Source organism: Wolffia australiana, chromosome 13 (assembly GCF_029677425.1).
Source record: "Wolffia australiana isolate 7733 chromosome 13, ASM2967742v1".
In the NCBI taxonomy this organism is placed as follows: Eukaryota; Viridiplantae; Streptophyta; class Magnoliopsida; order Alismatales; family Araceae; genus Wolffia; species Wolffia australiana.
The window spans coordinates 11,340,301-11,365,248 of record NC_135847.1 but is presented as its reverse complement, the minus strand read 5'-3'; the positions used below and the strand labels follow the sequence as shown (position 1 = coordinate 11,365,248).

At 36.6% G+C, this 24,948-nt stretch overlaps 1 protein-coding gene across 1 annotated transcript; it reads right to left on the bottom strand.

Annotated features, from left to right (window-relative positions):
* Nucleotides 1-480: 480 nt before the first annotated feature.
* On the bottom strand, nt 481-6,430 carry NEF1 (no exine formation 1). The gene is made up of 4 exons (XM_078584678.1): nt 4,994-6,430; nt 3,056-3,627; nt 2,389-2,608; nt 481-2,121 (listed from the first exon to the last, which is right to left on the bottom strand). The coding sequence occupies exons 1-4, from the start codon at nt 6,203-6,205 to the stop codon at nt 814-816; spliced, it is 3,312 nt and encodes a 1,103-aa protein (XP_078440804.1). The 5' UTR covers nt 6,206-6,430; the 3' UTR covers nt 481-813.
* Nucleotides 6,431-24,948: the final 18,518 nt, after the last annotated feature.

Here is a 24,948-nt window from a genome sequence, read left to right as displayed (position 1 = left end):
CCTCACACAGAATAGTCCTATAGAGTAATAACATATTTTCATATTTCCTGGTAGAACAATTAATTGCTTACGTTTAAAAAATGTATGCTGGATATCAGAAAAATCGATATCCTATATCGTCATCCAACCCCTGAGAAGAAGACTGATGCTGATATTGGGACGGATAACATAATTGGATATCCACACAGCAGCAACCAATTTCTGAAATCATCATCCCATCTCTGGATATCGTCATCTGATATCGTGAGATCAACACAGATGGATATCAAATAATCCCATTTCTGATATCTTGTTCAGCATCCATCCCAATAGCGTCATCCGGTATTAGGCTCAGGACATGCAAACACTTGGCTGGGACTTACCACCCAAAGAAAATATAATTGAAAAGACTGCCCGGCGCTCGAGACTCTTGGATTAGTAAGAAAATCTCATTCACCAGAAAAAAAAACAAAAATTACCCAACCATATCACACAACTCCAAAAATAGAAACACGGCCTTTATAGCAACACAAAATTTCATCAGGCACTATCTGGTCAACATCATTCTCATCCCCTTCACATTACCCCACCTTCAAAGGCAGAGGGAAGTCTACTTCTATGTCAACTGCCGACTGTTTCCAGACCTCAGCCGCACCTCAGCATTAACTTACAGAAGATCCTGGTAAGAATGCCCGTCATCCGAAACACATGGAAGCCCTAGGAAAAACGATATATTTCTGGACATTGTTTTGAAGAAAATATACGCTAGACATGTAAAAAAACATGTGCTTATAGGTGTCAGAGAAAAGCGTCCCACCTGGTACTAAAGCGAGCTCAAATAAACTTCATGCCAGCAATCCGTGTACGTCTAGAGATCAAGTATTGGGCCAGGGAATAGATCACACCAAGCAAACCCAAAACCCTAATTGTGCTCACATCAGTGATAACGATGGAGGGCAAGTTAAGGGGCATGGTAAGCAGCAACATCCCATCTGTCTGCTTCACATAATCCCACATAAACCGGCTAAACAGAATGTGATTGGGCAGAGTGAGGATCAGCAATCCAGCATTCTTCACTGCAAATACCCAACCGGGCCCACCAATCTCCAAGGCCCAACCGGAATCACCCGACCAGACTTCGGCCCATATCCTCTGAACCGCCGTTATAAACAAGTAAACAGAGACGGCAAGCACCACTGGGAAGTACCTCTGCCGGTCCCCAAACCCAGAGAATATGTCAGAATCCTGGTTCAGGAGGAGGAGGATTGGCGCCAGGAAGAAGATTGCCCGGTTTGAGCCGCCCGTCAGTGTTGTGTTTATAACCACACAGAGGAGGAAACACAGGAATGTGGAGACGTTGCCGACAGCTGGCATCCACGCCGCCTCCGCCGACAGCCGCTTGATCGTGAATGAGGGAGCACCGGCTGCCCTTCTCTGTTGAGAAAGCCTCTGTCTAGGAGGGAACCCGGAGTGCAGGTTCGTCTGCCCGCTGCCTCTCTCTGCGGCTTTTTCTCTCATCATTGCGGACAGGTCAAACTTGATCTCCAGGGCAATGAGCAAGAAAATCATGGCATTAAGACCAAGAAGGGACATTCTTGCCCCTTCCACTGCGAGTAGATTAGTCACCTTGATGGCTTCTTCTTCACCTGACCGGGCCCTGAGCTGACCTTCTAGAAGGTATGTCACTGGGAGAAGCGCCACTAACAGGGCAAACACCCAAGGCAGAATCCTGGGACTCGATGCGGATGGGAGATGAGTGAAGACCATGAAGATGGCAGTGCTTACCATGGCGGCCACCAGGAGCGGGTACAAGATCAGAGACTGGAAAAAGTACTCTGCACAGATGTACAAACCCAGAGTGAACCCGGCTCCGATGGCGTAAAATGCTCTCAGCTCGACAACGTACTTGATCGGAATGGCAGAGGTGACAGCTGATAAGGTGAGTAAGATGGCGATTATGAGTAGCCATGATGGCCATGTAGGATGCGAAACGGCAAAGCCGTAAATCGATATATCATCTGAGGTCTGATGGGCTGATTTTATAAGTTCTGATTTATAAGCCCATGATAGAGGTACAGGCGGCTGTAGAAGAATGAAAAGCAAGCCGGCAGACACCACTAGAACAAGGGATCTCTTTGCAGCCTGCACGAGGAAAGGCAAGAGTGGAAAATAGTTCATGTCAGAATGCTTATGTATACTACCATTCTATCTGGCTTAAATAGGTAGAAAGAAGATTACACTTTTACAAAAAAGTCATACTAAAAAGCTGAATGACCGTTACCATTTGAAAATTTCTCACAAATGCCCCAAAAATAAAACAAATCAGTAAAGCTGTACAAGACAAGCAATTAGCATCACATTATTTTAAGTCCCACACAAATAAAAAAATCAGTCAAGGCAGGTTCAAACCTGAACATGAGAGAAGTGGCGAACGACAATGGGAACACAAGCAAGTGCTGTTAGCAATAAATAAGATCCCAAAAGCAAGCCATCCGATGGAGGTCTTCCGTTTAGCCATCTGAGAGCTTCAAATAATGTTTCACGACAAAGCCAGGCAGCTATGGCTATAACACCCGCATGAGTAAAAGCTTGCCACGCCTTCATTCTAGAAGCAGTTTTCGTTTTGCTTCTGCCATACCCCAAAACAAAAAAATGAAAATGAGACAAATCCAAAACTGCAAGTTCGAACATGGTATCAGCGCTTGTTAAGCGCATAACCCTAAAAGCCATTTAAATACAAAAAATACACTTTTTGCTTAAGAAAACACTTGATTCTCATCAGAATCAGGAAATGATCAAAGGATTACAGACAGAAATCTTTTACACACGATAATGAAAATGAAAAAAGCATTTTAGTAACCAAAAAAGGTGATTAACCAACTAATCTTCTAGAAATATTCACATAGAGTGCAATAAAACAAGGATCCGGAAGAGTTTCAATCTCAAACTCTACACAGAAACGAGAAATTATCATGAGCCCTCTCTACAGATATCATTATTTGCTCCAGATACTCGTGGGTTTCATGAAACGGAAATAACTTAAAAACTTTGAAGAAAATCACTCTAATGGGCATACTTGTAAAGAAGCAACGGGGGAGAAACCGCCAGCAACAGAAGAGCTGATACCCATAGAACAGATCGTGATGAGATAAAAAGCATTGGCAGCTTTGACAAATGTAAGCAGGTCACAATCCAGACAGTCTTTGGCCCTATTCGGCAGTCAACAGCCAACTTCCTTACCAAAGCCAGACCCAAGGCTGTCGTTCCGATAACCATGTAACTTGGGTACATCACCTCATCGTCCAAACCAAACCAATACATGTTAGTGTAGTTATAAAAGCGGTCTTCTATGTAGCAAAGCAACAGAGCATGACCAATAAGACCCAATTCGCCCACGAACCGTAGATTTGATGGTAAGAGAATCAAACCAGGTATCGACATGGCCAGAAATACACTTGCCACTATCAACTTGCAGAAAGATTTTAGAGGCATGCCGGCCATCCAGATATTGAGATCCCAATAGTTCTCCACAACAAACCACGCCGTTACTAGAGTTGCTAATGCAACAAACGAAAAGTAAGATTGTAAACTTCTTTTGGTGAAAAATCTGCCAAGATAATACCCCGCGAGTAGAGGAACAAAAATAAACTGCAAAAATAAAGAGCAACAGTCACCAAAAAACAACAATAGACGGTGGAATTGGAAAGAAAACCATTTCATAGTATGTTCGAAACAAGAGATCATTTTAGAGAGGCAGAACTCTATAATTTGGGTAGGAGAATCCTCTACAAAAGGATGTGCACAAGACAAGAAAAGATTAATGGTTTTGAAATGTCCATTACGCAATTTATGCATGAAAAGGAAAGGTATAAAGCAACAAAGTTGCATTCACCGTGTAGTTTCCCCACAAAATAAAGCTAGTTAAAAGTCTAACTGGAAACAACTTAAAACAAGCGGCAAGAGAAAAAGGATGGAAAAGGATACCATCCTTTTCTAGTGAGAAAATGGAGTTAATTTGAAAGAGAGGGAGAGAAAATATTTCATTCAAGGCTTCATATGAACCTAGTAATACATCCCACAGTCCTTAGGGTGAAGCAAAAATGGTCTTCTGTGCAATGTGTCATGATTTCAGAATATGCAACTAAAAATGAGGATTTTAAAAAACATGTAAATGAAGAAAATTATGTGGTGAATCTAAAAGTATCAAATTACTTTGACAGACTGATAACGCCATTGCATATTTACCGCTAATTTGTTCACCAAACCTCCCAAACCAGGTTTCTGAGTAACCATATCTACATTAGCCATTGAAAATTTCGCAATTATTTTTCAGGCCTCTCCAGCATTGAACACATACAAGAGTTTGGCATTAAATATCGTACACAGGAACCCAGATCCTGGGATTTTTATATCCCTTATCCTCTGTAACCGGTATTAAGCCATAATCAAACAAGCGCAATACCACATTGCCTTACTTTTACTGTTTCTCCTTCATTTTCTCCGTGGCCCCAATTATGAGTCACACATGATGGTCTTCACTTTTGTAGCTTTATTTAAGCCAGCGTTTATGATGCATTATGAGACTTTTACATTTTCTCAACATTCTTTGCGGCAGACATCATGACCCAAGCACTTCATCCAAGACAACGAGACAAACTTAACCAGAGGATTTGCGAAGTACTGAAAGCTCTAATGCTAACCGTCAACAATTTCTTCGGCCCAAATGTCATTCCCAATTTTTTTGGGATTACTTATTATCCAGGTGAAAATAAAAGTAATACAAGATAAAACAATTATAATACAGCAGAAATAAAAATTAAAATACAATAGAATGTAGTCGGTAAATAAACAATGAAGTTATCCGAGGGTCAATTTACATGCTCCCAAGTAATATATTTTGGAAAATGAACTAGTCATTTTCATCTGTTTGCGCAATTAAATTGATCTCGAAAGCCAAAGCTTTTACGCAAACTAAAGCATTGTATATGTGATTTCCGAAAAAAGTAATGCTTACAAGCTTGGGGAAACCAACGACAACAGCACCAGCTCCACTTATCACAACCAGTAAGACCGTAAATACCATTGAGCTGAAAGCATCTCCGACTAAACCAAGAATGTAAGCTCCCACGGCCGAAGAACCTCCAAGCATAACCACAGTCACAAGAAAATAGTTCAAAGGAGGAGGCGCATGCAAGTATCTCCCAAACGAACGAAAAACAACCCTGACTTCAAGAGAAATCGCCACCACAAACATTGCAATCGCACCATTCACCACTCTGATACTGTGTACCTGGCCTTCATCCTTTGTAACCCACCAGAGAGCTCCTCTGGTAGAGGCATAAAGCTGGAACAAGAACGGCACAAAGAAGAGCAGCAGCAGATCACAGAAAGAGGAGAATGAAGAGAAGGTTGTCGAGTAGTGAGATGACATGTGGAAGCAAAGAGGCACGAAAAGAAGATGAAGAGTATGAAGGCAACACTCGAGTGAGCCCAGGATATGGTTTTCAGCTTCATGCTTGGTCTTGAATGAAGATGGTCGAGGTAGGGAGAAGACCCAGTAAAAGAAACAGGCGAAAACCATGTAATAGAAGGCAGAATTACCCATTCCGACAGCAAGAACAACAGCCCAGCTGAAGAGGGCAGGCGCAACAATCGGCAAACAGGAGAACAGAAGGCGTTCTAGAGCAACCACAATGGTGGGATTCTCAATCTGAAGCCACTTAAACTGAAGAGAAGCCCAAACGCCGATGAGAAAGTTGGTCTCAGCGCACAAGAACATGGCAAGAACAGTGAGCGGCAGAGAAGGAAAACGGGCGGAAGAGGCGAAGAAGAAGGCAATCTGAGAGACAAGAAGCGAGAACCAGACAGCAAAGAACGAGGGCAGCTTGAGCCGGAGAGAGTCCAGTATGTAAGAGATCATCAGCCCGACGATGAGCAGAGAAAGCACGATTGAGCCGCCAAGATCAAGGAGAAAGGCGGCAGCAGGGACAAGCGCCACGGCAATTCTACCATTATGAGCAAAAGAACTCTGCGGCTGCAATCGCGAAGATGGGTTTCTGGAGGAAGAAGAAGACGACGGAGGGGGAGTCGACCAACCAGCCATAGACCCGCGATTCTGGTCGGAATCGCGGCTGGCGAACACTGGGAACGACGGAGCGCTCATGGCGGCAGCCGCAAAGCCTCGCTGGTGGGCGGATTGGCGATAGAACGATTCATCGAACATCATCTTGCCCCTGTTCTTGATTCGCAGCTAGGGCTCGAGAAATCACCAGATCTGAATCGGGGAGACGGATTTTGACGCGGCGAGGGTCTTCTGGATCAGCATCTCGAGATCAAGAAGCCTCGCTCCGCCATGGGAAGAGCTCAAGATCGATTTTTGACGAAGAACAGCGATCGGAGATGGCGAATTTGAGAGAAGAAGAAGAAGAAGAAGAAGAAGAAGACTAGTCTGCAGTCTGCTTGGGCCAAGGATAGTATTAATCTAGGGAATGTGAGAGTGTATTAAATTACGAGAATGCCACTTCTTGATGTGGAAATTTATGTTTTTCTTTTTTTTTGAATTTTTTTTAGGTTTTTCTTTGTTGGATGAATTTGCCAGCATGTGTAATACTTAATGAGGAAAATTTGTTGGTTGTTAGTTGATAAGGGAAATTTTGTGATTGGGTAGTTTGTGACGTCATCGTGTAGTCGGCTCGAGCGGGAACCGGATAGCGCGAAAATGGGCAGGGAAGTGATTGTGTCTTTAATAATGAATATGCCAGTTTCTGGTCTGGAATTTCATCATTTTTTAATTCATTTTTCTACATAAATATATTAGTCTGGCAATAGGTTTCTAATAAATAACAAGTTTTTTTGTTGTCCCAATGGTGTTGCTTCCCCTCATTAAGAGTGGACTCAAACTAGGGGCCTGCCACATCAATGAGACTTTGAAAACATTGTGAATCTGATTCTAGTTGAAATCTGATAAGACTTGATATCTAATGAAAGTCTAAATGTAATTAGGATTTGACTCGTATGATAACTGAGGAGAGGTCAAAATCTGGTCAGAATTTGACTCTAATTGGAGATTTTGACTCTGGTCCAAATTCCAAACTGATTGCAATCAAAATCTAATCAAGAAATCTGACTATAATTACATTCTGATCAATTGGATTCTTGTTAAGTTAATAATGTGAGTCAAAATTATGATCAGATTTTGATCAGCATGCCTATGGTCAAATAATGTGTTTAGTTATTTTTATGTTAACTTATAACTAACTTATTTAACCCTTTTTCTCTTCAATACACAAGCAACAATCAACTCCACGCAAACCCTTGCTAAATTCTTCTGTCATTTCAGAAGGAACACTAGCTCGAGATCATATTATCTAGAATGTTATGGAATTATCTTCCATTGGATCAGATGGTAGTGTTTCATTAGTTCTAGATTTTGAGTTTCTACATTCTTGGAAGTTATTAACTTGAATTCTTTAATGTGAAACTACATCATTATAACATAACTTAGAAGTTTTGAATATTAAATTAGAAATAATATTAAGGATGAGAAGGATGATAAGTAGGGATATAAATATATATGTGTGTGGAATAGGGGAGCACAAGGAAATGGATACGGAAGTACTGATATAGATAGATGCCTGTTTCTGGATGGATGGATGTGTGGGGATGGATGGGTATTGAGAAGAAGATGATGACACAAATGAAAGGAAATCACCTTAGGTCCTTATATTCCATTAGGGTAAATGGAATTTGGTATCGTTGGAGCGCCCCTTCACTTCTTTTTTATCTTCAAACTTCAGTTATCAATTTGCAACAATAATCTTGATAGATCATGAAATCTCTTTCTTTTACTGGGCCTACACATGTAGGATAAATTCCAGTATTATTCCTACATGGATTCAGGGTTCTGTTTATATACACGGTGATATTGATTTGTATAGGAGACAGAGATATAGAGAGACGATGCTGCCTTAAAAAAAATCAGCTTGAAACTCCTTCAGGATCATAACATATCACATGATAAAGTTGGATCATTTTGAGACTAATTTTTTTCCTCTTTACACTGATCCAAATGTTGTGTCTTCAGTGTATCATCATAATCCTTAGATGCACCAAGGATTCTGCCACAAAATTTTGTGTTAACCACAAAACTGATGCATGTTAAAACTGCATCCTAAGATTCTAAAAAATGTGTCCTCTTTTTTTAATTTCACTGCTCTCATCCCACTACATGTCCACCTGTTCTTTTTTATCTTTGAGTTTTTTTATGTTGATTTTCATTGCCATATTTTGGGAGGCTGACACTTGACTATGTATTCCATCATTTTAATTGTGATTTTAATGTTCCTTGTCTTTCACTGATGCCATGTGATCCTATGCATTATAAAACGAAAGTTTAGCTGGTGATGGGTGCATAATGGGATTGAAATTTGAGATGTCATAATAGCACATTTTAATGATTATCTGTGCCAGTCATTGCCAAAAAAATTGATGATTGATTACCACTTGAATAAATCGGATGGTGATATGAGATGGATCATGATTAATAAATTTAAAATAACAGGAAACTTTGAGTGATTCTGATAAAAACTATTCTTACTTAAAAAAAATTAATATATCCATGAATCCAATGTCATAAAATTCTTTAAAGTGAAAAATCCAGATAAATCAGTATATAATCCAGATGACTGATTTAGTTCATTAAATTGACGATGTTAATTTAATAATTAAAGTGTTATCACTCCTCCCTTAGTAATGCATTTTAATTTTATTTGGATCTTTAATATACCTTGGGAATCTAAAGACATGAGTATGAAGTGTTAATAGTATCGATGGTACCTATATGTACGAATATAACTACAAAATAATGGAAACCCCATGATATGCTCCTTTGGGATGTTGGGAAGAGCTACTGGTCACAAGGCATGAAACTTTCTTCTCTCCAAGTATGATACAATAAACCAATAGATGATCTCACATTTCTGTCTATCTTCCTCTCTCTGTCACATGTAGTTACTACTACTTGATGTTCACTCTGTCAGAAACATGTGTATTCTTCTCCTCTTGTTGAAGCAGATAATACCATTGTATATCAATGAAATAAGGTAGTGAGGATATAATCAGAGAAGCTATTGAAGATTAAGGCCACACGAAGTTTAGTTAACATGTGTAGTAAGTATTTTGATGAATGTTCAAACTGACCCATGCCCATGAAACTCTTATTCAATGAGTTTGGCCTACATTGAGGAAATATTGGATGGTTGTGAAGGAATATGATCTTTGACAATGAAGTCAGCATGCTCAATTGTTAAACTAGGACGCAAAATATAAATCAAATATGTAAATATTTCATTTGCATGTAACATTTAAAATATCGTAGAATAAATATTCAGGTCAACCGGATGTTATTTAACAATTAAATAATTTTGTGGTCAATAAATTTGTATCTGCAAATGATATTTATATCTGAATTAATCGACTGTTTTCTACGGCATAAACAAATAATACTAAGTTTACTTTTTATATATTAGAAGAAAATTGTTTTTAAAACATACAAGAATTTATCTGTGATTGTTTGAACCCAAGTTCTTTGAGTAATGGCTATAGTTGACTCCATTCTGGCCCTTTCTATATCACATTTATTTTATTTCAATTTGATACTTATAAAAATTACTGATTTTATCCTTCATTTTTGAACTCCAAATGGGAATATTACCCCTATTCTCGTATCTTTTGATTTTCCTTCTGTCTATGTCTCAGTGAGAATTTCACAACAAAGAGCAAACAAGAGATCTAACATTTTAAAGAAATCTGTCGGATGCCCTGAGAATTTTTCTATTTCACGTTAATGTGTAGTAAAATCCCAAAGCCATTGGATTTTTAATTGTGTTTTCTGGTTCAGGTTGCCAAAATTTTAAAGGATATCAAACATTGTGGCAAAAAAATTTCCACTGTCAGTGACCTTAGACTTAACATCATCCCTTAACATATTTTTATTTTTTATTGAACATAAAAATATTTAGAGCATAGATATGCTTAGAATCTAGAGTTATAGCATTTGAAAAAGATTGAATAAGTTATAGGGAGCAAAGGAGAACATGGGGAAATCATAGAGGAAAGAAGATAAACTCAATGATTCATCACAAAATCAATTCAAGATTATTCTCCAGATTCTCCATAGTCTGTGGAAAGTTAAATCCCTATTTAAGTGCAGCATTTGGAAGTGGTAAGCAAAAGATGGAAATATCCAAAGGCACTCCTACACAAATTGAAATATCTTGATTTCAACACATCTTTGATGGTGGTGACTTTGATCCTGAGGATTAAATGTGAATCAATAAAGCAGACTATTCCTTAAAAAAGCGAGTCTAATTATCTGCATCAATTAATTTTCAATAAATTGTACCACGCCGCATATCTCGAGTTCATGATGCTTTAATAACATATTTATTCGGATTTTGATCTCACATTTGTCTTCTACTGATATGGTTCCTGCTTTCTTATCACATTTATGGCAACAATAATGTCCATATTTTTAAGTACTGAAACATATCCTACATGTCAATTTACATTCTTAAAAAAATACTCCATGATTTTTATAGTCTCACAATGTGTATATGTACAATAAAAAGAAAATATGTCCATCTGTGGTTGTTTCATTATGTCTTTAAGGATTGCAATGAGACAATGGCAGCTTTTAGTCATGATTGATGCAACAACCATTGGGCGCTTCCAAATATTGGTCACATGAAAATGATTGGTCACAGAATTAATAAATCAGATTGTAACATGTGACATGATAACATTATATTTTGAGAAATGGAAGTGGAATTTATAAAGCTGATAAATAGATTTTGATTATTTAAAATATGCACAATTTAGAGTCATTATATGCATCAGCCTATTAATCTTATCTTTATTTTATTATAAATTCCCCTTCCATGCATTAATTCTTGAAAAGCTTAAGCATCACCATTTATTCACACTAAAATTCTATCTAATCCTTGAAGTCCATTTTTATCTCATTTATAATACATTTTTGGAATTATTATTTCTAATGGCATTAAGATTAAAGTGGATTAAATAAAAAAATGAGAACAAAAAAAAAGGGGGTTTCTAGTGGCCAACAAAAGGAGGGAGCTAGGAGCACTCAAGCCAGCTGCCAGCTAGCGAGCGCACAACATTCAAGCTGGCTAGCATTCAGTGAATAACAAAGAGCTTCCGACCACTGGCATACAAAGGCCCACTCAGATGCCCATGCAGAGGCCCATATAGAGGCCCACACAAAGGCCCACAGAGAGGTGCGGGCACACATACAGAAGATGGTAAGTTATTTCAAAGGGTAGAGAAACAAGACGATTATATAGTAATGTTTATTTTCAATTTCTCTGATATGGGATCAATGAGCCCTTAAAATATAAAAACCATCGCGGACCAAGATCCAAAGAGATCAATCTTGTAATTTCATATCTCCTAGGGAGCACTTGGGCAGATCCCTTTTGGGCATGACATCCCAACTCAAGTACTTTCTGCGTTTGAAAAGTCTTATGCATATTGGATCCATTGTTTTGTTAGCATGAACACATTAACTGCTCATAGACTTGCACCTTGTTCACCTCTGCATTAGGCCAGGCCAAGAAGCAACAAAGCGATTGTGGAAGTAAAAGAATAAAGTATAATCGGGCTTCAATCCAACCCAACCCAAAGCTCATGTCATGTCAGGTCATTTTACATACAAGGGCATGATCTCAAGCGTCCAATCTCTTTATAGAAGATTGGAAGATGAGATATGTTTTGTGATGTTTAATTATTTTTCTTTCTTTTTAGGCTTTCTGATTGACTGCCATGAATGATATGGATAGTGAGGCCAAGTGCTAAGTGAATCAGAGCACGGGTACTGACAAGGTGGCTGATGGGGCGGTTGACGCGACGGCTAACAGAGTGCTAACATGGCGGACAACGAATAAACCAAAATGATGGGTCCATGGCTGCAATTTAATCACAGCTGTTAACCCATCATAAGAGAGATCACATGTCTGGGGATAGTCCTGTCCTTCTCCACCCCTGACTGTTGTCCTCATCGATTGGCCTGTAGAGGCTGGCAACGAGGGGACCACAGATTGATCCAATGACCCCTGGAGAGCCACTGGATCAAATATGGCCCACTAGAGGGTTGAGAGAACCTTCTCGACCCCTTAAAGTCAGGTTTCAAATGTTAAAAGCATATCTCTCATTGCAGGAAGGAAAGAAGACAATGGAGGTCCCTTTCAAAGATTGGAGAGCTCGGTGGGCTGATGACAGCTCCGTCTTAGCCCACACAGATCAGGAAGTCTTCATAGAAAAGCTAGGGATGCTCATCAGCACCAACACGGAGAAAGATGAGCAAGAACGCACACTGATGTTTGGGGCTTCTGTCTGTGGCCCTACACTTGCTCGGCCGAATCATGGCGGATTCTGGACCTCTCTATGCTCAATTTGGTTGAGATTCAAGTTAGTTTAATTACTCATCAAGTTTGATTTTATTTCATTGAGGCATTTCATTGAGCACCTAGTGTGCATTCAAAGATATTCATTGATTTATCTAAGTTTCTTACTGATTTTATCTTATTCAAATTATTAGAAAATACACCTATTAAACTAATTTCAGACTTGCAGCCTCATTGAGGCATTCAGTCGAACACCTGCAAGGTGTTGACAGGAATCTGATTATTTATTGTGATTTTATTTTATTATAAAATAGTAAAAATATATTTCTAAAATATATTTCCCATATAGACTAGATTATTATCTACCTAGGATAATTATAAATATAAAATCATAATAACACCTTAATAGTCATCTACTTAATATTCTTAACTTCTCTATATCCTCCCCTTTCTCTATATGGCTTAATTAATCCCTTAATTCTCTTCTGAATTAGATAACACATATTCTCATTAAACTCTAAACATCCAGATCTATATATATATAAATACATAAACACCAGTTTCCTTCTCCTCTTATTATTATCCCATTTATTTAAACTTTTCTAAACTGAAACAAAAATTAATATCTCTATCTATCTAGTTAACTCTAATATCTTAGATATTCTTCTTACCTATCTACTTAATTCTCCTACTGATTAAATAATCCCTATGCTGCTACTTATCTTTCCTATTCTTAAAATCTAAGCATACATATACATCTTTTCATCTACTCTAATTCCATCACTAAAATTATAATACTCACTTTCTACTATCTTCATAATACTTTTTTTATTTTTCTTCTTCGTTCCTCTTACTAAACTAAATACCTCTATAAACTAACTACTTGCATCTTTTTAGTATAACCCCTTATTCCCTATCTCACTAAAATCTTCATATCCGTTATCATTATCTCTATCTATTATTGATATTATTTCATTATTTTTTCTACAACACTAATCTTCTACAGTTCTTCACTACCCACATTAACATCACCTATAGCTTTAATAAAATTAATCCATTCCAAGTCTCTCATTTCTTTATTATCTCTAGATATACATACTATATCGTATTCTCTCTTTCTTTACTTCTTTCTCACATCAATTACTAATCATTATTATTGAATGTTATCTTAAATTCTCTATTCCATTAGATACTAGTCCCTAACTATTAATTACTTAGCTTCAACTATATTCATCATCTTTATTCGTATTATTACTCCTCCTTAACTGTAACTCAATTATTAAATTCACATCTAAAGGCCAGTCCCTGTGGAGAAGACCTTGCTCCTAGTATACATCTGAGTGGATTTCTATTTCTAAACAAATTTATTTGGTTTTAGGCAAATTAAAATTACAATGACACTAAAATGAAGTGCACAATTTACCTTTACCAAAGGCATTTAAATAAATCCCTTAAATCATATTCTGCCTTTGAATATATAAATATGACATTAGAAATTTCCAAAATATAGGAAATTAAAAAAATTAAAGTATGATTCTAAAGTGAACTTAATTGTTTAAGCTTGATATCACACATATATGATCATTCTCATGAAATTAAAAATACGAATTCATGATATTAATGTGGTATTAGTATTTTATTTTTGTGAAGAAGAAGAAATTTCATAAATGGTTGGAAGGAGGCATTTAGAGGGTCATGACCATTCAGCACGGTAATCCTAATCTTCCTTTGTAGTGGAGAAGCATGATTGCCAACTTCTGGTGATTTAAAAACAATGAAGAGTGAATAATAAATGACATGATAATATATTTGTAAAAAAGATATGTATAAATATCCTCTTCCTTTCGGTCTTTCTCTCTCATTCTCAAATTTTATCTAGTAGTTTCTGTCAAGAGAAAATGCTGAGAGTTGTACCACTTATCTTTTATGACATTATTTTTTCACGATTGTGGTATTTTAAGTACTTTTATTGCTTGCATTATTCTATTTCTAGAATGAGAATTGTTTCTGATTTTATTTTTCAGGAAAAAAATTTAGAAGAAAATATGAAAACATGATAAGTAAGGGAATTGCACATTTCATGGTTTAGATTTTACAGAATTTTCAGCAGTAAACAGTAAGAAATTTTTTTTGGCAATTTCACAGCGCAGTTCATTCTTATGAAACGTTTTCAGCGATAAACTTAAAAATCATCTTACCTATGTTTCTGAAATATTACATATAATTTATTTTTTTAAGCGTTGTCAGTGATTAACTGTAAAATCATCTTACATATGTTACCACAATGTCAAAATTAAAATTCGTTTTCCTAAAGAACTGTCTGCAGAAAACTGTAAAATGATCACACATATATTATTAAAATATCAAAATTTAAATTCTTTTTTCTGAAGAATCATCAGCAGTAAACTCTGAAGTCATGTTACATATGTTACTGAAATAGCAGAGTTTCAATTTTTATTTCCAAAAAACATTCTTCAGCAGACCATAACATCATCTTACTATTGTTTCTGCAATTTCATAGTTGAAATATATTTTTCTAAAGAATTTTTTAGTATTAAACTCTGAAATAATATTAAATATGTTTCTTCAATATCACAATTAAATTTTTTCTGTGAATTTCCTTGCAGAAACTCAGAATAGTTTTTAATTCTTCTGCAATATTAAAATTTAAAGTTCTGTCTACAAGTTTTATCCACAGTCTCAAACCTCAATATTTAAATACTTTATTTTATTAATTTGGCTCTGTATAATCTCTTTAAAATTCTGACAGAAAATAATATTACAAATCTGGAAATTTATATAGTATTAAAACTGAAATTAATGTGATATTTGAATAAAAATAAAATATAAAAAGTACTTCAAAATATTTATTTTCCTGAATTTGAATTTGAGAAAACATTTTTTGTAGTTAACATTGAGACTGTGATCACACATTTTAGTTATTTCATTTTGGAGTATTAAACAGTATTTAATCAAAATAAACTTTTGCTATGGGCTATAGCGTTAACGTTGCAGGTTATTGCACAGAGGTTGGAGGTCTTAGGATGAGATTATAGATGTATATTCCTTAAGTAGCTTTATCATCCTAAGAGAATGTTGGACCAGTTTGAGGTACTAGTGGAGAAGGCTCAACCAAAAGATTTAGAGATGCCCCAGTTATAAAGAAATCTCAGTCAGCGTTGTAAGATGAGAGTGAAGACTCATACGATCTAAAGTTTGTGGCTAAAGATAATTCAAGAATATATATGAATCTTTTTTCTGGATTACAGAACCAAGGTTGGTTGTCAAAACAAGGTAAAAAACATTGTCCCATACATGAAGAATGTTTACTGTGAATCCAGGAATAGAAAAAATGAATCTAGAAAAGATAAGATATAAATAATAAAGTAAGAGTTAGTGAAAACAAAAACTAGAACACTTCTTGGAATTTTACACTATCTCTTGTTCCAGCATAAACAAATAGTTGTATTGGATTAAGTGCTATAAGTAAGGTCACAAGTTTCTGCTCCATGGCCAAGTAGTTTCCCTTGACCGATGTAATTTCCTTAATCGGGCCATAATATACATATCCTAAGTAAGATAAGTATTGAAAGGTATATTTTGATATTTAATGATGGTACAAAAATACCTAAAATATCGCATAATCAAAATATAAGATATTGGAAACACATTCAATCCCCTTAATGTTTTCCACTAGATGTTGGTTGAAAAGAAACAAATAATTATTGGGTTTAGATAGTTTTATCCAATTAGAAGTTAGATCAAAGTTTCTGTTCCTTAATCGGTCAGTTTTCCCAGACCTTTGTCTGGGCATAATATGCACATCTCGTGTAAGCTTCTTCAGTATTGAAAGGACTCTTATGAATCCAGTTTTACAGTAACATGACGTGGTATGTAATTTAATGAGTCATCAAGAAATAGGAGTGTGATAAAATTATAACCTTTTTAATATCTCAAAAAAAAATATATTTGAAAATTACATAGTTTAAAAACCAAAGTCATATTTTTGGAGTTTCATGAAATAGGAGCGTGATAAAAATATACAATTTATAATATCTCAAAAACATTAAATACTAATATTTCAAAATTACACGGTTTAAAAACCGAAGTAATATTTTTAGAGTTTTAGTAAAACAGCTTCTGCAAACACAAGTTTAATAACAAAACTATATATTCAAACACAATATGTGTATCAAATTTATTTTTTCTAAGTAAAAAATATCACTCTGAATTGTTATCAATTTTCTAATAATTGAACTTTACTACCCAAAGGGCACCAACTAATCTTGGAATAATCTTCAGGTCATATCGCTTCAAAACGTACACCTGTAAATTCTATCTTTAATCTAAATTCCACAATTTTGATTTGAAATGTTTTGATTTTCAAAGAAAAGGATAATACATTTTGAATTTTTGGGGAGACAGAAAACAATCTTGAGAATATGATCTAGCAAGACCAGGCCCCTTAGGGCCAGCACTTGGGTCACCCATTTGGACCGCTCCTTCATGTGGGCTTCCAAGTGGAACATGCTTTAGTGTGGATTCTTAGGGAGAGCACTTTGGCAACCCATTTAGGCCACACCTCATAATGGATTGTGACTAGGACTGGCCCAGGTAAGGATGATTATAGGGAACTAAAGGTTGAATAAAATTGAAAAAAAAATCACAAGATCAACTCAAACTTTTAAATCCAGTGAAAATAATGATGGTGCAGTCCCCTTCTCTCAATCTATGGTGGGGGTACTACCTTACAAACGGCGAGGTAAAACATATTTTAGAATCCAAAATCCCATACGATTGACTACGAAAAGATGCAAACCTATTACACTGACAAACTCTATTAAATCTAATGGTGGTGGAGAAACACGAGAAAAGACTTGATGAAATAATGCGGGTGACCAAAGGGGGAAGAGTGGACCTTTGTGCTGATGTATTGCCATAGGGTTGGATATAGATGCAACTACATGGTTAGTTGGTGGGGAATCAAGGGGGGGTGCAACTATGTGGTTATTTGGGAGCAGCACTCAGAAACCTAAATGCTAAATGAAATGTGCAATGGACAGAGGCAATGCGCAAAGGGCAGAAGGCATATACAGTGCGGTAGCAAGGGATGTCATGGGATGGCATGGCATGGCTAGTTAATACGTGATTGTGCGATGGTTCTGGATGGTGTGATGGTGTGGATGCTAGGTGGTGCATGACCATGTAAGGTTTTGCAGAAATGCTGGAGTAGAAGGGCTTCATAGATGAGCAAGAAAACTGTGGGCCTATGGCGCTCTGTTTTGGCACCAAGAATGTGATGCGGTGTGTCATGTGATGCAGCATGGCACACTTGCATGGCAGTTCAGTGGTGGTAGACAGTAACGATGTGCTGGCATACTATGGTGCAAGACAATGGGCTGTGATGGTGCTGATAGTGTGATGGCACATGATAATGGTGCGATGGTGCCGGCCATTACAATGTAGAGCAACAAAAATAAGAACCTCTCAATGATGACGATAATGAGCAATGGAAGAAAAGAGGGAACTTGGGAAATTCTTGAGAAGGAAAACACACATTTAATAGATCACTAAATGAGCTTTACAGAAATGCCTTAGTTATAGGCCTTGGATGAAATAAGAAATAACTGTAAATTCATAAAGTTCTTAAAAATATAATAATAAATAAAATTTGGATCCTAGATTTGGGATTATGAGGTGGGTGTGTCATGTCTCGGGTCATCTCCTCTAAAAGTGATGTTGTAGCTTCTAAAGGAGCAGTTTGGGCATGTGCACCACCATCTTAGCTTGGTCACCTTAGAGGAGCCTTCCTATAGCATGGTTCCTTAATGATAATGTGCGGATGGCCCATTTGGGACACTGTTGTAGCATGGCCCAATAAGCAGAGCCCATTATAGTGTTGTCCCTTAGGGCAATCACAATTGCAACCCATTTAGGCAAACGAGTAGAGCTTGGTATTGTGTGGTTCCTTAGGAACATCCCTTGGGTGGCTCATTGGATCCCTATACAGCACAAATTATTTGGCCTGCTCAAGCATAGTCTAGGCTCAAGACGGTCAGGTCCAAACACGGTCCATAAGATGTATATAGGCCAACTTAATTGCATTCAAGCCCTTTTTTACTTTGAAAGTTGTTTTGGTCGAATTTAAATTATTTCACGTCTAATTTTTATTATTATTTACCATTTATTTACGGCCTACATTGGATCAAGGTGATTTGAACATTGTTCGTAGAAATCATTCATAGACTGAGCCTACTTCTTTGTTGAGAAATTCAAATTATTCCAATTTTGATTGCATAACTTTGTAATGTGAAAATTTACATGTTCATTAATGTTTTAGTTTAATTTATATGTTTAAACATGTTTCACTGAAAATTTAAAAGGCCATGTAATTTTAGTATTTAATCAGGACAAATTTGAGTGATTACATATGCGAAATCAAATGAAGGAGGATATCTATTGAATTACATAAAGTTGATTATACAGATATCTCTGGCCTTCCACCCTGAGTATTGATAATTGAGCTTAAAAGGTAGTCAAATATGTGGGATTATTGTGCTTGAATTGACATGGGTGGATTGTTGTGCATGTATATTAAATATACAATATCTAGTAGGATATGGTAGTATGCATCAAAAACTTTTGTGTGCAAGTTGTTGGAAGCTAAGAGGGGGGGGGGGTGAATTAGCTTATCTACTTTTTGTTTGCCTAATTAGCTTTTAAGATTCCTTGATTTGACTCTCACCTTCTTTCTCTCAAACACTTAGATTTACTTGGTTCCTCGATCCGCTTAGTGATCGAGTCAATCCAAGGCCCCCCTTCGAGTCCAAATTAGGACTCAGGATAACCTTACTAAGGATCCTCCCTTGTAAGGTACCCTAACCCAACTTACAGAGTTGCTTCTGCAGAGGAGTCTTCCGATGGCACGTCACGTTCTTTGGTGCACGAGCTTCAACCCCGAACCGCCTTCGGGTAGACCGTCAGGAGCTCTTCCTCGTACGTCCACTTCCCTCGTCACCGTCACGTCCTTGGTGCCACCAACGTCACCTCCCTGCCTTCTCGATCTTCAACACCTGTTCAGATTAGTGGAAGAAACGATATACCGCTCCCCGTGATTGATCAAAGGTCAATCACCGCTCTCAATGATGTATGAATGATCAAACACACTAAGATTCAAATGTGATATCAAGATCAATTCTGAAAACCTGTCTCATAAGTACTTTCAAGATCAACAAATCAATTCCTCTTAAACACTTTCAAAAATAATATCAATCCCTTCACTATCCTTCACAAAATCTCATAAAAATCACCACTAACTCAATGATTGTGGAGGAAACTATCACCCTATTCAGTAAATGAATGAATGATGAAAATGAAAAACTTCCCTTGAGAGTCGAGAAGCACAAGCACACAGATTGCAGGGGAAGAACTTCACAAGAGGGAGCACTTTCTTCTTCAAAGAGGAGCTCAAGAGAGATGGTTTTCAAAGTGGATGCCTCAACCCTTGCTCTGAAGGGGTATTTATAGGGCTAGAGGGGTAGATTGTAATTTTCTGAGAATTTTTTACAAAATTCAAGCTCAAAAGGAGCTGTAATTAATTTTTTATGATCTTTCAAAGTTTTATAGAAAGTTTCCTTAATTAAAAAATTAATTATAGTAATTAGTGCTAATTAAAGTAGTTAGGTTTAATATAGGAATTCCAAAAGTCAGAAAAATATGATTTTTAGAAATGACAAATGAATTTTGGAAAGTCAACCGTCGGACCCGACCTTAGGAATAAATCGAATTTCCTAATTTGATTTATCGGGTCTGAAGTGAGTTAAATATAGAAATTTTATTTCTATATTAAAGTGCACACGTGGCGCACTGGTCAAGCACCATGTTGCCAGGGCGGAGGTCGCAGGTTTGAATCCCGCCCGCCCCATTTTTTTTTCTCTTTATTTAAACTTTCTACTGTAGACCCGACCGCGGACTTAACTGGTTAAGTCCGCCCGTCGGGTCCGCCACTAAGGCTAATGGGCTCCGCCCATTTAGGCCTTATTGGGCCCTTTATAACCCAAAATAAATCCAAAAAAAAAGTGATTAAAAAAACCATTTCTCATTCAATAAAAAATTCTTTTAATTTCTTTATTATTATTTTTTGACATTTTAAAATATAAATCAATGTTTTAAAGACACTTTAAAACCTAAAACGGCCTTTATATTATTTAAAACCTTTTAAAAACATTTAAAAACATTTTTAGAATATTTAAAAAGCATTTTTAATTATACAGAAGATTTTAACAATTTCTTTAACAATTATATTAATAGCTCTTAATATTTTAAAACTTTTTTTTTAAAGCATTCAAAAACCTTTAAAAACCTTTAACTTCAAGGAACTTATTAATTTATAAAGTCATGATTACTATTTTAATTTAATGTACATTAAAACACAAAAACCTCAACACAAGTCAATAGGTCCATTTATATTTTACAATGAGTTAATGCTCTCATCCACCTACGTGAAATGAAAATTTATCATGCTGAATATTAAGTTAAATGTGTGCTTTGTTATCATCTTATGTAGCAGACACTAGTATTACACTTTCAATTTTGATTGGAGTTAATTTTCTCAAGTGGAAGAAAATATTGTTATTCTAGTCTGGGTACATGGACTTGGACTTATTTTTAATGAACTTGAGCCAAGAAATCCCACTATGGAGGGTCATGCAGAGTCATGGGCACATCATGCCAAATGAGTCAAGACCAATGAATTATCCCTATGCTACATGTTGCAACATGTTGCAAAGGATATTGGGGGTCTTATTTCTAAGGATTATCTATCTCTACATCTTGAAACAGTTGGAAAATGATTTTTGGGGAATGAGAAAGCTAAATCTGGAGCCTTATTTCAAAAACTCAGGATGACTTTCTTCACAATTCGGAAAGCTTTGATGGGCACATCACGCAAATGTGTGACATCGATAAAATAATGGTGTATCTTGACATACACATGCCAGAGAAATATGTGGCTCAATGTACGCTTGAAATCTTACCAGCAGCCTTTGATGGTTGAAAGGTGTCCTATAGAATGTTCAAGGAGCAATGGTAACTTAATTAACTTAGCTCCATTCTAGAGGAGGAACATCAGGCAACAGATATGCTCTAGTCTTACATGAAAACATGAATTTATGAGTTTATGACGATAGGAATCGTCAGTCCAGGACTTCCAAGACTAAAACTATGCAGAAAACGGGACAATGAAACCAAAAGGCAGCCCCTTTAGCAAAGTGTCACCTCTGTTGGAAACTAAGCCACACTACCATAGACTACACTAAGAGGAAGGTATGGTTGACCAAGCGCCAGTAAGGTACTCCTGTATGTGATAAATTATGAATCAAATCCAGTCTATGTTCATGAATCTATTTGATGGATTGAATCTGGAATATCTAAATGTATTTTAAATAAGGCAGATTCAAATTGAAATCAAAGCATTTCTCATCTCTAGCTATATGATATGGTTCCATGTCACATCTGTGGAAGATTATTTCCTCACCCTTGACATTTGAAAAGTGCTGATTTTGAAGGACTAATTTTCCATCCCATCGGTGGGACTTTTAGGTTCCTTTGATCTCACTAGCTTCCCTAATTGTGTTGGTTTTATTAATTCCAAGAAAATAAATGACTTCAAGAAATATAATAATAGAAACCAAAACCTACTAGATTTGATTCACATTGATGTGTGTATATGCTATCACCCATGCTTCATTTGCCAAAACTACTTTGCTACATTCATAGATGATTTCTCCATATAAATATGTCTGCGTACTCTGTGAGAAATATGAAGTCATTATGATGTTTATGAATTTGAAACTAGAGGTGGAAAACATCTGGGTGAATCGATCATATTAGTTTGATCCGATAGAGGAGGCAAGCACTATGGTTGACACACTGATACAGGACAGATTCTAGGAGTTTTTCCTCTATTTTTTAAGCAACATGGAATAGTTTTTCAAAACAATATTCTAGATAAGCCCAATATGAATAGGGTAAATAAATGGATAAATAGAGCACATACGGAGCTTTTTAGCACTATGGTGAGTCACTCAACCCTATGTCAAATAACATTATTCAGGTTACATGCATATTTGGAGTTGCTAAGATGAAGCTAGGATTTATAATATGAATAAGATATCTCCAGATTTGAGGACAGTCAGCCTCTAATTTATTGTCTATCTAGAGTTTTCAAGAGGTTATAGGATCTATTTTCCAAAACATATCACCAGGATTAATCAGTTTGATTGAGCAATCTTCATAAGATTAGTTATGTTAGGGAGAGTATCCTAAGATTATGCCTTTGAGGAGTTGATAGAAGATGTCGTGGAACCTCATCACATCATAATTATATAAGTAGATACCATCCTTAAGTCAAATGCACATACTTACCTGTTTTTATTCCAGCAAGGGATAATACTTCAGGAGAAAGCATTCCAAACCTAGAATAACCTCAAACACAACCACTCGAGGAACTGTAAATATATGAAAATCGGTGTGAAAGGTAAAAGGGTTATCTTGAGAAGGTATACAAGAAAGAAAAGGCCAGAAATTCCATCATACGGACCAAGTGTAAAACTACCCTGGTTCATTTTCACTAGCCGTGAGTTCTAGAAACTCTGGTCATTGATTTCAAGGGATGGAGAATGAGCTTGAATCAATGACATGTAACCTAGTATGGGGAATAATGAACTTATCATACACGATGAACTTATCATTGGTATGCGAGCTTATCATTGGTTGTAAGTGGTTCCATAAGACAGCTCTTAAGCATGAAGGGATGCTCGCGCAATACTGAACCAGAATTATTGTGAAATGATTTAAAAAATGGAGAGGCATTGAAAATTATAAAGCATTTTATCATGTCTCATCAAAGGACTGATGTAAAAAATTAATAGCCATAGTGGTTCACCGTATTTAGAGTTACATTAAATGTATGTGGAAATACCTTTCCTAAATAGTTAATTAAAGGATGAAGTGTACATGCGCCAACTTTAAATTTTTTAGGTCAATGGGAAAGAAAATCTACATAGGATCTAGACAAAGCTTCGAACCAATGGTACTTCAAATTCATTAAGTCATCACCACTTCTGGTTTTTCAGAAAACATTATTGGCCAATATATATAACTGAAGGAAAATGTGGGTTGCCAGATTTTTCTAGTGCTCTATATTTTTTATGGCATATTGCTGTCACTTCCTTCCCAACCATTTTGATATGAAGAATAGGTCTTATTGGAATTGAAATACATTGAGATAGATTCATAGGTTCTCTAGGGCCATCACAAAGGTAGTATATATTAACTGTGTTTTGGAGGTTTCTAATGGAAAATTGTACCCCTATATGAACCTTATCCTTAAGGATGACCAAATAATAAAACGAGATGCTGCACTTGTTTGATCTCTCAACAAGGCCAAATGTGTACACCACCTAACCTTGTTTTTGTCACTAGGTATCATGGAAGATACCAGAATGACCCTTTACTCATGCACCAGTAAGTAGCCAATAATGTTATATGATATCTACAAGGAGAAAATGATCTGATGTCTATGTAGAAACTCATAAATCGTCTCAGATTCATGGGATTCTTGGATACTTGGATACAATAAGATCTGCATCTGGTTATATTTGGGTACTTGCATGGGGAGTTGTCTCGTGGTCTAGTACCTGGTTGAAGATGACGGTGGCATCTATGATGGAAGCTGAGTATGTTGCTTGTTTCAACACATCTTCACAAGTCATATGATTGCGGGACTTTATGTCACATCTAGGAGTTGTTTCCTACATAAATAAACCCATATAGATATGTCATGAAAATGAAGCTGCCATAAAGTTCTCCAACAACAACAAGAGCTCAAATGCTTATAGGAACATGGAGGGGAAGCTCTTACCTGTAAAAGAGAGGATCAAAGATGGATAAGTGTCTATTGACACTTGGGGAGTGATTCAATGCTTGCTGACCTGCTTATTAAGGTGTTTCCACCTAGTATTTATAGTGGACGCGTCTAAGTATGGATTTCACCAGTTTCCCTTACTGTGGCTGATAGAAGGGTTGAAATCGTGGGGAGAGAGAGAAGATGAAGAAGATAGGAAGAGAAGAGGAAAGAGAGAGATAGGATAGAGATATAACTGGACAGAAAGTGTAAAGAGAGAGGACAGAGATATAACTAGACAGAGTATAAAGATAGAGGATAAAGATAGCACTAGACAGAAAGTGCAACGATAATAATCCTCTAGCTCTAGTTGGGTTTCACCTAGCTGTAAAAGAGAGGATCAAAGATAGATTAATAATAATCCAACCTTATAATTTCCACACCTGGAGATCTCATAACTGGACCGTAACATCCACATTACCATACAAAATTTAACCAATACAAACTTGGGTTTCTGAAAGTTTGAATTTTACTCATATAAATTTTACAAACAATGAAGAGCATAGCATTATCTACCCTTCTCGTACCTTCCCCCCCCCCCCAAAAGATGCTCCATGAAACCGCCACGACGGCCAAAACCCA

What these genes read in the sequence shown, in the direction of transcription:
- NEF1 (XM_078584678.1), bottom strand. Translation starts at nt 6,205, where the DNA reads ATGATGTTCGATGAATCGTTCTATCGCCAATCCGCCCACCAGCGAGGC. An exon ending in TCGTTGGTTTCCCCAAGCTT is followed by an intron (nt 3,628 to 4,993) that starts GTAAGCATTACT and finishes TTATTTTTGCAG; the next exon opens with TTTATTTTTGTTCCTCTACT. An exon ending in CCCCCGTTGCTTCTTTACAA is followed by an intron (nt 2,609 to 3,055) that starts GTATGCCCATTA and finishes GGGGTATGGCAG; the next exon opens with AAGCAAAACGAAAACTGCTT.